This window comes from Rhinoraja longicauda, chromosome 30 (genome assembly GCF_053455715.1).
Source record: "Rhinoraja longicauda isolate Sanriku21f chromosome 30, sRhiLon1.1, whole genome shotgun sequence".
In the NCBI taxonomy this organism is placed as follows: Eukaryota; Metazoa; Chordata; class Chondrichthyes; order Rajiformes; family Arhynchobatidae; genus Rhinoraja; species Rhinoraja longicauda.
The window spans coordinates 11,217,970-11,237,032 of NC_135982.1; the positions used below are offsets into that span (position 1 = coordinate 11,217,970).

The following is a 19,063-nucleotide window of genomic DNA, read 5'->3' on the forward strand; positions in this document are numbered from 1 at the left end:
TTCTTGTCACAAACAATAGAATCCTCCACAGAGAAAGAGTTAAACATTCCTCTTTGCTTGTTTCCATGGCGTTCTCCTGTGGTCAAAATGAAACACAGGAATCAGTGACAAACACATGTACCTGAGGGTTCTCAACGTTGAGACACTGGAGGCCAACACGGAGGAAGCCTGGGATAAAGAAAGCCTACATGAAAACCATGAGGAGTCATACAACCATAGATACAGCACAGAAACAGGCCATTCAGCCCACCTAGTCTGCACTCACCATCAACCACCCATTAAGAGAGTTAGAGGAAGCCATAGAAGCAGATAAAATTATGACTTTTCAAAGACATTTGATCAAATAGATGGATAGGATTTACGGGTCAAATGTGGCCAAATGAGACGATCACATAATCCTAACTTGGTCAGCATGGATAAGGTGGGCCAAAGAACCTGCTTCCATGCCGCACAACTTCATTAATCTGTGACTCCAAGGCCATCTGAAAGAGTGGTGCCTCTGAATGTAGAGCAGCCGGAAAAGCATTTCCACCGATAATCTAGGAAGAAGTACAGAAAACATAGTGGTAAATTGCAACATCGCGAAATGTGATGAACAAAAACATGGATTGTGAGATTGCAAATGAGGTTCATCGGCACCAAAAATAGCAACAAAGCTTAATATAATAAATAGAGCAGGCAAAACGAGGGTTAGTTCAGCAATAATTAGTGGTCACGGATGGGATTCCCACGTATCAGAGAAGTCTGAATAAAGAACACAGTACATATAAACAGTACAGTGCAGGAACAGGCCCTTCAGCCCACAATGTCTGCGCTGAACATGATACAAATTAAACTAATCTCATCTGCCCGCACATGTTCCAGGCCCCCACCACTCTGTGTAAAGAACGTGTCCCATGCACCTCCTTTGATCTTTGCCACTCTCACCTTAAAGCTACGCCCTCTAGTTTTGACATTTCCACTCTCAGAAAAAGGTTCTGATTAGCTGATTTAGTTCACTGTCAGGGAAGGTGCAGTGTATTCTCTCTGCATAAGCATACACATGCCATGAACTTTAAAGAGGAACACACTAAATCCACTGTGGCTGTGATCACTGTGCAATGCAGGGGACTGATGGGCATAGCTGACATGGATAAATATATTCCCTAATGTTATAAGCTCCTTCTGTTCATTATCCTGTTAGTTATACTCCACTACGGAGGAGGCCATCATTAGAACATAAAAATAGAGAGTCCTCTTGAGCTGGATCTGCTAGTCAGTGAGATCACTCTCATTCTTGTCCTGCACCATCCTCAACGGCTTTGTTAGCATCTGAATCAAAATATTATCAATTTTACCTTGAGTATACACAGTGACTGAGCATCCACAGGCACTGAGGCAGAGAATTCATAGTCACAGTCATACATCATGGAAACAGGCCCTTTGGCCCAACTCACCCATGCTGACCAAGATGCCCCATCGACATAAGTCCCACCTGCCCGCGTTTTCCCCACATCCGTCTAAATCTTTCCTATCCATACACCTGACCAAATGTCTTTTAATTGTTGTTATGGTACCTGCCTCAACTACCTCCTCTGGCAGCATGTTCCATATACCCACCATCCTCCATGTGAAAAAATTACCCCTCAGGTTCCTATTAAATCTTTCGCCTCTCACCTTAGACCTATGTTCTCTGGTTCTTGATTCCCCTACTCTGGGTCAAAGACTCTGTGCATTCACCCTATCCATTCCCCTCATGATCTTGTACACCTCTAGACGATCACCCCTCAGCCTCCTATGAAGATTCCGAAGATTCCAACTTCTCCAAGTGGAAGAATTTCTCCTCGTATCATTCATGTCACTGACCCTTAGAAGAACTATCTAGACCCACAACCATTACTTTACTGGGTGGGGAGGGTATAATTTACTGGATTGAATGTGCTGCGCTCTAAGTCATAGCCTCAGATGGAGATAACTGAGAGAGCACAGTAACAATGCCTGAAAACTGGAAGGAGAATTAATAGTGAATAGTGAAAAGGGATGTAGCAGATGGAACAAAGCTGCTGTTGGTGTTGGTGTAGATGTTGCAAATAGCTCAGGGTAACATAGAGCATAGAGTGATTTGTATGAAATAGTATTAAGATTGATGTGAGGAAAAGAATACAGAAAAGCACAGCAGAGGAACAGACCCTGTGCTGCCTGTAATGGGTATCTACATAGAACACATAACAGTTCCGCACAGGAACTTTGGCTACAATGTCCATGCCAAATAAGATGCCATGTTAAACTAATCTCATCTGCCTGCATTTGATCAATATCTTGTTCCCTGCAAATCCCCATGTGCACATTTAAATGCCTCTTAAATACCACTATTGCATCCGCCTCCACCATCACCCCTAGCAGGGGACGGACTATCCCACAAGAACATGGCAACTTACGTCCAAGTCTTACACACAAAACCCCATCAAAATTCAGAGAATAAATACACTGAATACATACAACATATTCATTAAACGCCAAACTGTATATCCATCACATAATCCTTTGAACTCAAACTCTCTAATAAAGTAACTGTTGTTCAAGATTGAAGTACAAGCTTTCAAACTTAAAAGTGAAGACCAAAAATGTTCACGTTGTATGAGAATTAATGGGGCTTATTCAATGGCGCGCAATCTCGGTCAGCAATGGTAAATGAGGAAGGGATGGTCAGGGTGCGTGGGGAACACAAACTGAGCTTTTAAAATCATTAATTTCAAAGGGTATTCTTTTGTACTTTGCCCCGACATTACAGGATGATAGAATCTGTCTCTTTAGACTTCATAATGTGTTTAAACCAGAGCTCTTAATACAGCCTGTGAGGGATTTGTCTCTTTGACTAGTCTCCCTGCATTTTCCCCATCACATCCCATCGACTGGCTCCTGTGTGAGTTTGGCCAATAGTATGTTCCTTCATAGTTTCAGCACTTCAGTGAAGGGAGGACAGCTAATCCTAACACTCATGTAGCAAATATCAAGGCCTTATTAAAACTGAAATGATTTCACTCAATTATTAAGTAGTCTCACCATCATTTCACACAGGTGTGGCAACTACTTTTTTTTACCAATTGGCTTGCCTGGTGATAGAATTTATTTGTCAGGAAGGGGGATCACAAACTCACATCACATCACTTGCCTGCTGTGTGGAGCAGTCTTTGGATACTTTCATTTGACTGGTTACCACCAGTTAAAGTAAATGTACAGAAGTGCACATCTACACACAATGTAATATATATATACAGTCATTTTATTCAATCCTGGTATCACAAACTAGTTCTTGGCCCTATTTTCAATCAATCAAAATATGTTTTCTTAGAAATTTATATGCCTGAATAATAATATCTACGCCATCAAATGTAAAACAATTCCTGTTTTTCCTTTGTATTTGCTCATAAGGCTGTAGTTTAATTAAAATTTGCAATGATTATGGATGGAATAATCAGTTAATGTAACCTTTCCATTTTGTTCAATTAGTTTGCAAGAATTTATTTTGAATATAAATGCTAATCATTCAGGAATGTCCTGTTTGCGAGTTTTTTTTATGAAAACTTTATACACATCTTAAAGTCTCCAGCTCAAATCGTCATTCAGATCTGCAAGCACCAACCAATCTCCGTGGCAGGCAAGTCGAGTGTTTAATTGTCATATGTACTGACAACGGAACAATGAAATTATTACTTGCATACGCATAACAGGCCTGTAAACATTATACACATAGATAATATATATTTTTTTTAAATTAGTAAATTAATAACTCTAATACAAATGGAAAAAAAGAGCCAAAAGTCAGTTAGTGCAACCAAAGACAGTCCATAGTTCACCATCGAAGATAGACACAAAATAGTGGAGTAACTCAGCGGGTCAGGCAGCATCTCAGGAGAGAAGGAATGGGTGATGTTTCGGGTTGAGACCATTCTTCAGACTGAAGAAGGGTCTCAACCCGAAACGTCACCCATTCCTTCTCTCCTGAGATGCTGCCTGACCCGCTGAGTTACTCCAGCATTTTGTGTCTACCTTCGATTTCAATCAGCATCTGCAGGTTTTTTTTCCTACACCATAGTTCACCATTGGGGTTAGTGTTATGCAGTGTTTAAGAGATCGATGGTTGTTAGGAAGAAGCTATTCTTGAACCAGTTGCTCACGGATTTCAGATACTTTCTTCCCGATGATACAAGTGAAATGAGTGCGTGGCTAGGGTGGTCTAATTCCACGATGATGCTGGCTCCCTTTTTGAGGCAGCGCCTCCTATATATTACTTTGATGGTGGGGAAGTCAGTACCCGTGATAGACCGGTCAGTGCCCACCACTCTTTGTAAGCTCCTTTGTTCCTGGATGTTCGAGTTGCCGAACCAGGTTGCGATGCAATCAGTGAAAGTGCTCTTTAATGCACACCTGCATGGTGCCAATCCTCACAGGTAAATAGTGAAAAAACATGGGACAGAGTTTGTCACCATCACATAGGTATAAATTACTGCTGACAGAAGTCAAATGGAGTGGTGGAAGCAAAAAGTATAGATCCCTTGACACGCAAGTGCTCAGTACCACTTTATATGGGACCCACTGAAACTGGATGGCACGCTGGCAGAGCTGGTACGGCTGCTGCCTCACAGCACCAAAGAATTCTGACCTCGGGTGCTGGCAGCATGGAGTTTGCATGTTCTCCCTGTGACCACAAGGATTTCCTCCGAATGCTCTTTATTCATCCCATGAGTGAAATCGGTCTGCCTCGTCATAAAACACAAGATACATGAAATTAAAGTAACGAGTGAAAAGTCCAGGATTGGGGATGTTCAAAGATTGGAGGGCAGGGGCGGATGAAATCTTAGTGTTGAAGTCTGTGCTCTTATAAACATGCCCTCGGGCCGCCAGCAATGGACTTCTGCTGATTCTGTTCCTGTATTTGGCCGGTGCACGCGAGACTCTGTAGCAAAACACAAAGCGCTGGAGGAACTCAGCAGATATGGCAGCATCTGTGGTGGGAATGGACAGATGATGTTTCTGGTTGGGACCCTTCTTCAGACTCCTTGGCCCTGAACTCTAATCTATCTCACCTACTCCCACAGATTGTTCCCCCTTATCTACTAATGTCTCCTTTAAAATGAAGGGTCCCCACTTAAAACGTCACCTATCCATGTTCTCCAGAAATGCTGCCCGACCCGCTGAATTACTTCAGCAATTTGTGTCCTTTTGTGTAAACCAGCATTGGCTGTTCTGTTTCTACAATGCCTCCTGTTTGATCATCAGCACCCCCCAACCAAACAACTCCCAACACTTGTGTCCTTAAAAACACCCCTCTGATCTGCCTTATTTTTGGGAACATTGTCAATTTTCATTGTGACCATCTTGCCCCAAAGGTCCTGCACCCTGAATACATTGCTTCTCTACACCTGGCAAAGCAAGACACAAAGGGTTATCATGGGATACTAACAGATTTTTTTTGCTCACATTAGCCCCACAAACTAATCATAGTGCGCAAACTATTAGTAGCATTTAAATCTTTGGATTCTCAAGATCAAACTACTTTCTGATCGAACTCCCTTTCCCTGTGCAAATGCCACTTTCCTGTGTTTCTGGCGGTGAGGTTAGGACAGGTGTGTGAAAACCTCTGGTGGGAATTCATGACCGTTTGACCTGTTTTTACAAAATGTTGAATGGTCAGCTCGACATAGATGACCACATCTACACCAAACCCAAACCTATCAGAAGGGGACGAGGGCATTCGATTCAATTTGAGATACCAGCTATCAAGACAGATGTGTATAGCAATTCATTCTTCCCTCGCACAATTAAAGCATGGAATAGTCTTCAACCTACTATAGTTATTCGACCAGACGTAACTAAATTTAAGGCAGCTCTTCTCCAAGAAGCCCTTCTTGCTTAAGTCCATACTCTGCCACCTCCAGTTTAAATTCCATTTGGAATATTTTGGAGGACCAAGAACCATGTCGAGACCATTGAAACACCAATTTCTTTTTCTTAGGAGTACAACTTACTTCTACTTGGTTTTGTTGCTTTGGAGGTGGCTAATATGGTCGTCATAGGAATCAGACTTATTGGGACAAGCAACGGCTGATGGGGCATGTAGGCCGTGAAGGTGCTTCTTGTGCAAGGCCTCTGTGTGGTTCCCTTGTATGACTTTGAGGTTCTCAATGCTCCTCCACTTTGAATGGCCATGAACCTGAGATTCTCACGGATCAATGGGGAAAATGCAATTCCTCAAGGAGACTTTGAGCACATCCTTTAATCTTTACCTGTGTCTGCCTGGTCATCTCCTTCCATGACAGAGCATGGAATCGAGTGTGTTTCGGGAGTCTACAGTGCCCAATTTACCAACGGAAGGGAACCCAAAAGGTAAAGGAGGTTCTACAGAGGCACCCAGTGGCAATAGACTGAAACTGCAAGACTACAGCTTCAAAATATCTATCTGTGGAAATTAATGAATCATGCACTGTGGTTTTTATGTTTCATATGCATCAAATATGCATTTAGAATTTGAAGCTTTTGACCTACATCATCATATGGAGACACAAGGAACTGCATATGCTGGAAGCTTGAGCAAAAAACAAAGTGATGGAGAAATGCAGCTTGTCAGGCAGCATCTGTGGAGGGAATGGACAGACATATTGTGTCGGGACCCTTGTTTTCACTCAGTGTTAAATGTTGGCTGGTTAAGTGCTGACTCTTCACTTATGGCATATCTTAAAACAGACTGCACTCCCCTTAATTTTTGGCAAATATTTTTTCTAATTAAGCATCTTGAAGCAAGTTAAGGGTTCTCCAGTCATACGTCACTACTGGTGTGCCAACAGGTGTTATAAAGCTATGGTGGTTGTGGCTGGGTGTGCAATACCATTTAACTGCAGATAGATGTCAACCTGGCAGCAAAGGGAATTTAAAGTCAGTTAGTTAAACACATCGGGAATAAAAAGCTATCAATAGTGAGTGACCACAAATCTACTGGACTTTAAAACACAGGTCGTCACCAATGCTCTTTGGGAAAGAAAACCTGCCCTTCTTACCCGAGCAACATCCAAGTAATTGACTTGACTGCCTTCTGAAGTGACCCCATTCTCTTGCCTGCTTCCCATAACTCTTGACGTATGTATTCCCCAATATATAACGAGTTGTACAATAATTATTTCATCAAGAAATAAAATTAATTGTAAATTTATTGTAAGAAATGAACATTTATAGAGGGAAGGTATCTTTCTCTGTGCAAGTTTGAAATTACAAGAGTTCCGTACTGCTCATGAGATTACACATCTTGACTGTAATAAGCCCTGCTGCTAAAGGAAAGAAAATTCTTTGTTACAATTGTTCTCAAACGTTCATGAAACATGCATCCATTCTGCGGTGAGAGATAAAATCAAAGACAATTTAAAAAAAATTGCCATTTGAACGCTTAATAAAAAGGTTATAGGGAACCATATTGAAGCTTAAGGAAGCGAGCTCAATTTAGATAAAGTTTAAATCATCAAAACATTCCCAGTTTCGAGGGAGGCTAATTATTTTATTAGATGAGTATTAGTTGAGAACCATAAATGTCTACATTCTGATAAATGAATCTGAAATAACAGTTTCTTAAAGGCTTCCCCTCTTCCCCTCACTCATCCAGTTACCTTTATTTAAACTTTGCATTAAATAAACGGGTGCACTACCCAAAGCTAAAGCAAAGCAGAAATGGCTTTGATTTCATTTTCCTAAGTACACAGAGAAAAGATTATGTTTGCCCTTCCTCTTCATTGAATACACAAACCATTTTTTTCTCTAATACCAGAACACATTTACAAGTTGATGCCTTTCAAATGCATCTTACGAAAAACCACACCACCCAAAAATAACATGGCTCTCTTCTTAATGAACGACAAACTAGTTTGCTATTTTCAAAAATATTATTATACAGATCATTTCCCTAATGGCCATTTGATGCAGAATTTTAACTTAGGTCCTATTTCAAATGGATCCCAAACTAGCTTCCTAGAAAAGAAAAAAACCCTCCCAAACTTATTCTGCAAGATTCAAAAAAATGTTTCAAACCTTTTTAATCACCTTAGCTAATAATTCAAAAAGATATGCTGGAATCAAGTGAGAAATAATGCAAACTTTCAAACAATGGGCAAATTTTGAATTCGAACCACTTTAGCATTTGTCACTTTGGGCAATTTGCAAACTTATGACATCATTTCTCTTCCACTGTCGTTTGCTGAAAGGCATCCCGAGCTGACATTGTACAGTACTTGGGAGATGTTAATAAATAGTCACTAGTTTGCAGAGGATGCTTCTAGATCTTTATGTAAAGTAGTGAGGTTTCTTCACATTTATGCCATATTCAGTGAGAGCAGGAATTAAATCCTCCATTGTGAGGGTGTATTTTTTATCCTGAAACAAAAACGACAATTTTAAAAACCATAATATCTTACAAATCATTATTTCTTGCAAATAAAATAAAGACTGGGAACCAGAGGTGGGGGAGTCGGCAACGGTGGCGGACGTTGGACAACGGATGGTAGGAACAACCGGGGCAGCCATATCTTTGCGCCTTTGACGTCAGCTGTGAGAGACGGCCCTGGGGCACGCAGGTCGAGGATGGCTGGGCAAGGAGAAGGACGACTGTTCGCGGGATGACCGGATGGAGGCGACGGCTGTAACGGGCCGTTATGGCCAGCTGCAGCTGGGACTGTGAAATGGCACCAATACCTGGCAACCATCGCATATAGACTCAGTGGACTGTTTCTATGCATTAGGATTTTCTGCATATATGCACCAGGATTGTCCTTGTGTATGGCAATAATCTTACTGGTCAGTGTGCAAGAAAATAATCTCACTGCACCTTTGTATAGGTGATAAAAAGGAATCATTGAACCTTTGACATTACATGATTATTTGATACGTGTTAAGATTAAGGAAATGATGGCAAGCTGTTCCCAGTTATTAATGGATCTAGAACAATGAAGATAGACATCTTTTGTTTAAATGTTCCGTTTAAATGCAGAGAGCATTGAGAGACAGAGGAATTACCTAGCAGAGTTAGCAATTTGAAGCAAATACCAGGAATAAATCTTGGGGTAGTGAGACGGTTGAGGTGAAAGTAGGAGATTTAAGAGTAGTGCCAAAGTAAATTTGATACGGCTGCAGATTGTGAGGAAGGCACGGAAATAAAAATAAAATATATTGGGAATCTTCATCGGGTCACGCACAAACAGAAATAACATTCCAGGTGACATCAGCATTGAGTTCTGATGAAAAGTCACCAACTGAGACTTTAATTGCCAGAGGTTTCCGGAAATTTCTGTTTTTATTTCAGATTTTTAGAATCTGCAGGATTTTGGTTTGCACCAACATGCCATACTTGAGCCAAATGATTATTCTTCAACTTGTAATTTCTGTATGATCTTCAATGAGGCAGGGCCAGGCAAAGCAATTGCAACATGATACGACAAAAATATGACATTTGGAATTTAATGGAACACTTTTACGAGAACTATAAGAAAATAACTGCAGATGCTGGTACAAATCGATTTATTCACAAAATGCTGGAGTAACTCAGCAGGTCAGGCAGCATCTCGGGAGAGAAGGAATGGGTGACGTTTCGGGTCGAGACCCTTCTTCAGTCTGAAGAAGGGTCTCGACCCGAAAAGTCACCCATTCCTTCTCTTCCGAGATGCTGCCTGACCTGCTGAGTTACTCCAGCATTTTGTGAATAAATAAACTTTTATAAGAACGTTTTCTCACTAGAAGTGGTTTACGCTTACATGTAAATATGTAGAACATTTAAAGTTTGACAATTTATTTCAGCTGTTCACCAATCACCAATTTGAGCTGTTCACCAATTATGTGTTGTTCACCAATTTGAGCTGTTCATCAAGTTGCTGTGGCCAAAAGTATTCTAACCAACAAAGAGTAATGGTTCAAAGAGTGAATAATTCCAAATTACAATACTGCAGTCTTATACATCATATATTTTTAAACTTTGAAACATACACATCCTGTTCTTACGTACTTAGGGTGACATGGATAAAACTCTGTTTCAAGCAATTTTGAGCAAGTAATGCTCAATATGAACAAACCTTGCTTTTGTTTCTGGAGCTTCCTGATGCAGTTCCTTTCATTTTACAGTGCTGCAAGGCATCGTTTGCAATATCTGAGATGAACTTTTGTGCAGCCAAAGATATTAAACGGATTCTGTTTAGAAAACAGTGTGATCAAAAGCCTGTGCATACAACCAACTTTGTAGTAAAGCAACGCAAACTCTGAAAGAAGATTTTATAAATTACCAAAATACTTTCAAAAATCAATACTTTTCATGTTACCAAGCAAAATGTGTAGCTTAAACATCCCAGAAAATTTCTACTGAGTTAACATCTTGCGAGTTTTTTAAGTGATTCCAGCAATTATGATCACCTAGTTCTAAACCAGTTACAGATATGGGGTAAGAAATGGCAGTTGGAATTCTGAGCAAGAGTGAGGTGTTGCACTATGGGAGGTTGAATGCAAGGTACAAGTGTAGTCAATGGCAAGACCCTTAACACCATTGATGTACAACAGGCTGAAGGGCCTGTCATGTGTTGCACTTTACAATGTTCTGTGTTCACCTCCTCTGAATATCGATTCACAAAACAAAAACAAGGGGGTGGGAAAGGTTTCTGGAATACATTCAGTTTTTAACCACTGAGCAAATTTGCAACATATGGGGCTTAAAAATGTGAATAGCTATCTGAAACAAAAGCATTTTGAAACACCCTGCATCAACTTTTAAAACATTTTAAAAGTGGGATTTCTCAATATAGAAATGTGAATCCATTCAATTGCTAGAATTGCTCAATGCACTAACTTACATGCGTGGATCAGAAGCCTCAAACCCTGCTCGATTCAGGTAGTATCCTGTTACAGCATCTGGTATCTAAGGTGTTCCAGAAAACAAGCAGCATTTAGAAAGTGAATTAACTATACATGTAATTAAGGTAGAAAATGCATGGTATTTGAAAAATACCAGTAACAATTGTTAACTTCCTACGTAATGACAACACAGGTGATATATTACAGTGATGTCACAATGCCAACATCAGAAAGCAGTGATTTATATATTCTCAAATGGCTGCAACAGCACTTTCTAAATGGTAATATTCAGTACAAGTTCTAACACAACATCTGTTTTCCAAGGTTTCTGTACTTAAACTAATGAGAATTTCAACTAACAAATTAAAGAAAAACAAGTGCTGTAATAACTCAGCGGTTCAGGCAGCATCTCTGGAGAACGTGGATAGGCGACGGTTTACACGTCGCTCCTCTCACCACCTATCACTTGCCAGGCTTTATCTCGCAACCTTCCCCTCTCTTCCAGCTTTCTCTCCCTCCCCCCACCCCCATGACAATCAGTCTAAAGAACAGTCCCGACCCAGAATATCACCTATTCATATTCTCCAGAGATGCTGCCTGACCCACTGAATTACTCCAGCACTTTACGTCATTTTGTGTAAACCAGCATCTACTGTTCCACGTGTCACCAAATTATTATTTGACTCAAGGAGGTTGGAACCAGAGACAAAAGAAGTTGCACATGCTGGAATCTTGAGCAAAACACAGAGTGCTGGGGGAACTCAACATATCAGGCACCCACAACTCATACATCCGTGGAAAGAATGGATAGGCGACGTTTTGGGTCAGGACCCATCTTCAAACTGATTCTGACTCAAAATGCAGTCCTCCCAACATTTGATTTTACAAATTCAGATTTTTGATGTCCAAAATTCAGAATTTTACGTCAAAATTCATAATATGGCGCATAATACAACTTTTCAGCAAAAATAAGATATGCATGCCAAATGCGCATACGCATTGCGCTACATTCATGTGTGAAAAATGACTATTATTTCCAACAGTTTGTAGTTCTTGGACTACATGTACAATGTCAGGCCTATCATGAGCATATTCTGCTATTTATAGAAAGGTTATTGAACAGAAATACTTTTTGCAGCACAAACAAAAAATTGTTTTGTTTTGTTTTTTCTATTTTGTGTTTTCCTTACACATCCCAATTTTCTTGGTATTGAATAAAAGAACAATGGTCATAAAATGTATGACTAAGTTATGAAGAAAGAGTTGATTTTTGTGACTCGACTAACCAAACGAAAGTACTTGTTGAAGTAAACTCGCACATTAATTGAAAATCAGCCCAAAAAGGTGGTAATTGGCTTTTCTGCTGTGTTTTATATTTTAACCGCGCCTTCATTAATTAATATAGTTATATAATCTTGCACTTAAATTTAATATTTACTCATTACAGTTCCACCACTGATTTTCTAGCACTCTTGGTTCCAGAGCTTTGCTGGTTTATCCAGCTGGCCAAGGAAGACGGCTATGGGGATCGATGTGCTGGGTTGGAGTTCCAGAGCCCCGGCTGCAGGTTGCAAATTCAACCCACCGATCGGCCATGGAAGTCCCGATGAAGTCGAAATTGGCTGCCTTGCACAGCCAAGGTGCCACATTTTCGGGGAGACTTCCGATTTCTCGCGGAACCCCTAGCGACCTCTAGCAGCCGATTTGACAAATTGGCCATGGAAGTCCCGATGAAGTCGAGATTGGCTGCCTTGCCCAGCCTAGGTGCCACATTGGTGCAGGGGATTTCCTGAGGAACCCCTAGCGAGCTCTAGCGGCAGAATTGACAAATTGCAATTGCCGACTGTTTTGCGGAAAAATGTGAGGCGAAATCGGAATGGCGGAAATTAAATAAGAAAGCGGAACCTTTCCACCAAATTCAGAAGGGTTGGGAGGAGTGCGAAATATCACCTGTCCATTCCCTCCACAGATGCTGCCTGACCCTCTGAGTTTCACCAGCATTTTGTAAGATTGGAATCAGTTTTGTCAAAATGAGCCGATTGAAAATTCGCTGTTGCAATGATTCTCACATTAACACAAATGTAAATGTTGCATTCTTCACCTTTTACCTTGTGACTGTTTAATGCTCAGGAAGATGGGGCTTTCCAACAACATAAATCAAGCAAAAAGTCCCACTCTTCTCAATCTTGCAAAATTTCAACTTTTTACATGCATGCACCTGTAACCCAGTGTTTTAACATCACTGGTTCATACCTGCTATTTGGACTTGTTAAATTAGAATTAGAACCGCAATCAAATAGCAATGATAGAGTGAAGGACTTGACAAGAGTTTCTGGAAGTACTTTATTTATTTAACTAACAAGTAGGCAAAGAAACTGGAGTGTCAGCCATATTGAATTAGTGAAATACAGTATATACACTTACTGTTGGTGTATAATCTTCCAATTGCATAAGAAAATCTGCCAATGGTGTTGTTGATATAACAGGTTTGACATCCCCATTGGCAATCCCTTGAGGAACATAGACACCATTTGAAACAGATGTCTCTATTGCAGAGGCAGCAGCATTTGGCACTGAAGACACAAGAAGAAAAGTAACATTTATTAGCATATAGCAATAGAAAACTGACCTTGCTGAAAGCAGCAGCCCAGAAAACAATAACTTTACCAATGCTAAATTGCTATTGTTTTATTACTGTCACAAGTATCGAGTATTATAAGCTTTTATTTGCCTTCTATACAATTACATCAGGTAACACAATACAGGAATTCAATCAAGCCATACGCAAGAGCAGTAGTAAGAGCAAAGAGAAAAATACCAGAGTACAGAAAATACCTTTTACAGCATTATAGTGTTACAGTTCCAGAGAAAAATAACAATTCCCATAATGAGGTAGATTGGAGGAACTGCACTACACCTTAGCTTATGGGAGGGCTGTTCAGAAGACTGATAACAGTGAGTAAGAAGCTGTTCCTGAATCTGGTGGTACGCATTCAAGCTTTTGTGTGTTCTGCCCGACAGGAAAATGTTAACTGCCTTCTTCTCTTGTTACATCACAACTGATAAGTTAGCCAAAAATCGGGACAAAGCCTTTCATAAATCCTCCATAGCAAACTCAGTAAAATTGAAATAAAATAGAAAATGTTGGTATCATTTTGCACGTAATGCAGCATCCACGGAAAATGAAACAGACCTAAAGTTGCAGGTGCAAGACCTACAGTTGCTCTTCCATTTCAGGCATATACAGGTTTTTTTTGTGTACAAAATCACATCAACATGGAATCTATGGATTAGAGACTGTTGTGTCTTTGACAAAATCACATCAACATGGAATAGTATTCTGCCTGTCATCATTATATCAATTTAATCAAACTAAAAATATAGATAATTAAACGTGGGAGGAAAATGACAGGATGTCCAATTAAGTCCAGAATACAAAATTTTAATGAGTTATTTGGATCTGATATTGCAATGTTCAAGTTAAATCTAAACTCGCCTGCTTTTCTAGCCCTGACAGGCTCAGCCTAATCCAATACATTGCAAATTCTCAGTCACCTTTCCAAGCTGCATCCAAATAGGTCAATGGTCATAGCTCTTAGACACAATAACCAAGATATCTCATTTAATCCCTTGCTTTGATTTGCCAGCCTCTCCCAAAGTCTTAATAAATAATTTAGAAGGTGCAAGGTTACCAAGGCTGTGGTGAATGTTTTGGGAATGCAGAAGGAGGAAGAGGTTAAGAATAAGTCATGAACATTATGCTTCATGGGTTCCTCTACTGGAAACGTGCTTCAGTAGCCCAGCACTGCCCTCTAAAAGGACAATAAGGAATGGATCAAAAATAAACAAACTGCGAGAGCTTAGCAGCTCAGGCAGCATCTGTGGAGGGAAATGGAGAGTTGATTTTTCAAGTTGAGACCATTCCTCTGGACTGTGTGGCTGCATAACTTGCATGGCTGGGTATTCCACCGAGGCACTCAAAACCTCAAGACACAAAATGATAACTACATGGAATTTTAGTGCAGTAAAGGGTTAAATGAAAAGCCATCAGAACAGTTTGTAAGAAAAAAATAAGAATGTTATTCCATGAGGGTGCTGCAAATATTTTCATCCAAAGCTGGGAGGAATAACAAGAGGCAAGTCAAATGGAAAGGACAGGAGAACTTTAAAGGCAAGAAATCAGTACCCTGCTTAAGAAGAGATCTAGTGGCATAATTATTTTGCTATCAAATGTTTTGCTGCCAAAGAATGTTAGCAGGATTATTGTAAAGCTGCAGAATGGGGACAGCATGGTGGCGCAGCGGTAGAGCTGCTGCCTTACAGTGGATGCAGCACCGGAGGCCAGGGTTCGATCTCGAATACGGGTGCTGTCCGTACGGAGTTTGTACGTTCTCCCCGTGACCTACATGGGCTTTCTCCGAGATCTTCGGTATCGTCCCACGCTCCAAAGACGTACAGGTTGGTAGGTGAATTGGCTTGGTAAATGTAAAAATTGTCCCTAGTGTGTGTAGGGTAGTTAATGTGCAGAGATCGCTGGTCGGCACAGGGCCGAAAGGGCCTGTTTCCGCGCTGTATCTCTAAACTAAACTAAAAATGGAAAATTGCTAAATAGTTTCAGTGCTTGAGTAGGTTAGTGAAGTTGATCCATAAAGTATGAACATAATTTTACATTGTGGATTTAGGAGCAGACAGCAAATGGTAAAAAATGCAAAATAAATACAATGCATTACCAGAAACCAAGGACAAAGATACAGAAGCATTGATGCAATGGAGTTATTAAACCATGACCACTGGAGATCACTGTAACCACATGGTGTGACTCCTCAAAGTACAGAATTGATATCGTCAAGAGTAGTTTGGTATGATGACCTTGACAAGGACGGATCTTTCCAAAGGTCCCATTCAGAAAACGAATAAACCAGTAAGACATGGACAGACAAAAATAACACCAAGGATAGTTAATCAAGTTGGGCAGCAGAGAATAGGCAGGTTCAATGTATCATAAAGACACAAGAGACTGCAGATGCTGGATTATGGAGCAAAAAAAACTGCTCGGAGAACTCAGCGGATCAAGCTGCATCTATTTAGGCAAAAGTATGTTTGACAATTTGGGTTCAAACCCTGCATCACAACTCTGGATGATTAGCCATCAACATGCCTCCACAGATGCTGCCTGACCCACCGACATTTCCAGCAGTTTGTCTTTTGCTCAATGTATCGCATGCTGGAGAAAACTGGAGGGAGCTTTGAACAGGTGCTGGAGAGCCCAGGAGAGGAGGTGCACATTCCCATTAAGTCTTTATATTTTTATTTATATGTGTTCACAGGATCCTGATGTCAATGCAGTGGATTGAGGGATGGCTGGTGCTGCAGACACAGACAGGCTAGTAGGGCTAAATGCTAAACGCCAGGAGATCTTCTTCTCCAGGCGACTTCACTGAACCTGGTGGGCTCTCCTGATCACCACTGCACTCCTGCAGACTTGCTGCCAATGCATTGGAGCTGTGCACTGGCGACCCGGGCCTTGGACACACGACATTGGACACAAGACCCCCGAGTGGCTTGGACACATGACTCCAGAAGCCCTGCATGTGACGCCTGGGGCCCTGGACACGTCACTAGAGGTCCCTGACCACAATGCCCTGGTGCTCTAGACACGGGACTTCCAGGGACCCTTAGAAATGTCATCCGGGGCCCTTGGACACATAACCCCAGTGGGGGCCCTGGATACGTATCCCCACCAGACATGTGACACCATGAGGTCCTGGGCACGTGACCCTTTGGACAATTGATCCCCTGGGGTCCTGGGCACGTGACCACTTGGACATGTGATCTCTTGGGGGCCTTGGGCACTTGACCCCCATGTCCTCCAGGACACGTGACCCCATGGGCCCAGTATGGACACGTGACGCCAACGCGCCCCCTCTACCCGCGACCCTGGACACCGGCCCCCAATCCCCGGCCGGGTGGAGGCCGCACGCCAGTACCCGGGCCTCGAGTGTCGTCTCACCGCTGCCGCCCGCGCTGCTGCCCGCGCCGCCCAGCTGCACAATGTCCGAGTTCATGGCGGGCGAGCGAGCGAGCGGTGCCCGTCACTGTGGCGGCGACGCCATCCCCAACCGCCCACAATCGGTCCGCGCCACAAACTCCTCCCGCCGCTTCGTGTGCCCTCACAAAACGCTCCCCTGCCCGTCCCACAAACTCTTCCGGGTGCTCCCGATCAAATAAGCGTCAACACTTCGTTCCGCCAGCGAGTCACCTTCCCCTTAGCGACCAATGAACCATTCTACATTTCCTTAGTGTAAGAAAATAACTGCAGATGCTGGTACAAATCGAAGGTATTTATTTCACAAGATGCTGGAGTAACTCAGCAGGTCAGGCAGCATCTCAGGAGAGAAGGAATGGGTGATATTTCGGGTCGAGAAGTCACCCATTCCTTCTCTCCTGAGATGCTGCCTGACCTACTGAGTTACTCCAGCATTTTGTGATATTCTACATTTCCTTGATCATCGTCTGCTTTGATCGGGTCAGGCAGCATCTCTGGATGAAAGGAATAGGTGATGTTTCAGGTCGAGACCCTTCTTCAGACTGAGAGGGTGTTTAGATTGTGTGTGCCTATTTTACCAGCTTTTTGTGTTTAACAGCATCTCCAGTTCCATGTGTAGGAAAGAACTGCAGATGCTTGTTTAAATGGAAGGTAGACACAAAATGCTGGAGTAACTCAGCGGGACAGGCAGCATCTCTGGAGAGAAGGAATGGGTGACGTTCCGGGTCGAGACCCTTCATCAGACTGAGCAGTCTGAAGAAGGGTCTCGACCCAAAACATCACCCATTCCTTCTCTCCCGAGATGCTGACTGTCCCGCTGAGTTACTCCAACATTTTGTGTCTATCTGTAGTTCCTTCCTATACATTTCGTCTGCTTTGATTTGTAATTTTCCACCTTACCCTCCCCTATCTCTAGTTTCCCTCTCCCCTGACTCTCGGTCTGAAGAAGGATTTCGACTCGAAACGTCATCCATTCCTTCTATCTAGAGATGCTGCATGTCCCGCTGAGTTACTAGAACATTTTGTGTCTACAGTGTAAACCAGCATCTACAGTACCTGCCTACACACTCCTAGGTATTAACTCTACCTGGACGATTTGAAGTTTTGATTATTCGCAAAATAATACAGAAATGTAAAATATTTCTTCTTGTCATATCATAGAGTGATACAGTGTGGGCCTCCGGCCCAACTTGCCCACACCGACCAACATGTCCCAGCTATACTAGTCCCACCTGCCTGCTTTTGGTCAATTGATGACAACTGCGACTGATTGTGGAAAATGTCCTCCTTATCGTGGTCCTTTACTTACAATCAGGACATGATCATTGTATTCCCATTCAGGCCTGCACAATGATGAGTCAGGTGGCCAGCCTAACACAGTAAACGTCATGGGCCTCTATCACTCCACGTCAGTGTGGATCACACTGAGAGTACAGTACAGGAGCAAGTCTTTCAGGCCACTGTCTATGCTGAAAACGATGCCAAGTTAAACTAATCTCCCTGGGTCTGGTCCCTTCTTCAGACTGATGGTCTTATTTAGTTTCTCTTAGTTTAGAGATACAGCATGAAAAAAGGCCCTTCGGTCCACCGAATCCACGCCGACCAGCGATCCCCGCACCTATACTAGGGACGATTTTTACATATATACCAAGCCAGTTAACTTACAGACCTGAACGTGTTTAGAGTTTTATGTCTTAAATCTTCTCTGCACTCTTTCCAGCTTAACAACATCATCCCTACAGCCCAAAGCTGGACACAGTACTCCAAATAAGGCCTCACCAGCGCAGTGATGAGGTGGGAGTGTGGCCAGGGTGGTGTGGGTCTCTGATGAGACAGGCTGCCTCGCTGTGGGTTAGAGAGGGCAGGTCAGAAGATAGACACAAAATGTTGGAGTAACACAGCGGGACAGACAGTTTCTCTGGATAGAAGGAATGGGTGACATTTCAGGTCAAGACACTTCTTCAGTCAGGGGAGAAGGAGACACCGAGATATGGAAGTGTAAGGTGTGAAAACCAGACATCAAAGGGGATGTGGTTCAAGGAAAATAGAGAATAGCTCATTGTTAGCTAGAAGAAGGGGACAGCGAAGCATACAGAGATAACATTTAATCAGAAGATAGACACATTCCTTCGCTCCAGAGATGCTGCCTGTCCCGCTGAGTTACTC

The 19,063-nt window shown here is 42.1% G+C and overlaps 1 protein-coding gene across 1 annotated transcript; it reads right to left on the reverse strand.

Annotated features, from left to right (window-relative positions):
* Positions 1 to 7,166: 7,166 nt before the first annotated feature.
* taf10 (TAF10 RNA polymerase II, TATA box binding protein (TBP)-associated factor) lies at positions 7,167 to 17,047 on the reverse strand. Its single transcript, XM_078425290.1, has 5 exons — positions 16,862 to 17,047; positions 13,276 to 13,424; positions 10,851 to 10,915; positions 10,083 to 10,197; positions 7,167 to 8,394 (listed from the first exon to the last, which is right to left on the reverse strand). The coding sequence occupies exons 1-5, from the start codon at positions 16,914 to 16,916 to the stop codon at positions 8,305 to 8,307; spliced, it is 474 nt and encodes a 157-aa protein (XP_078281416.1). The 5' UTR covers positions 16,917 to 17,047; the 3' UTR covers positions 7,167 to 8,304.
* Positions 17,048 to 19,063: the final 2,016 nt, after the last annotated feature.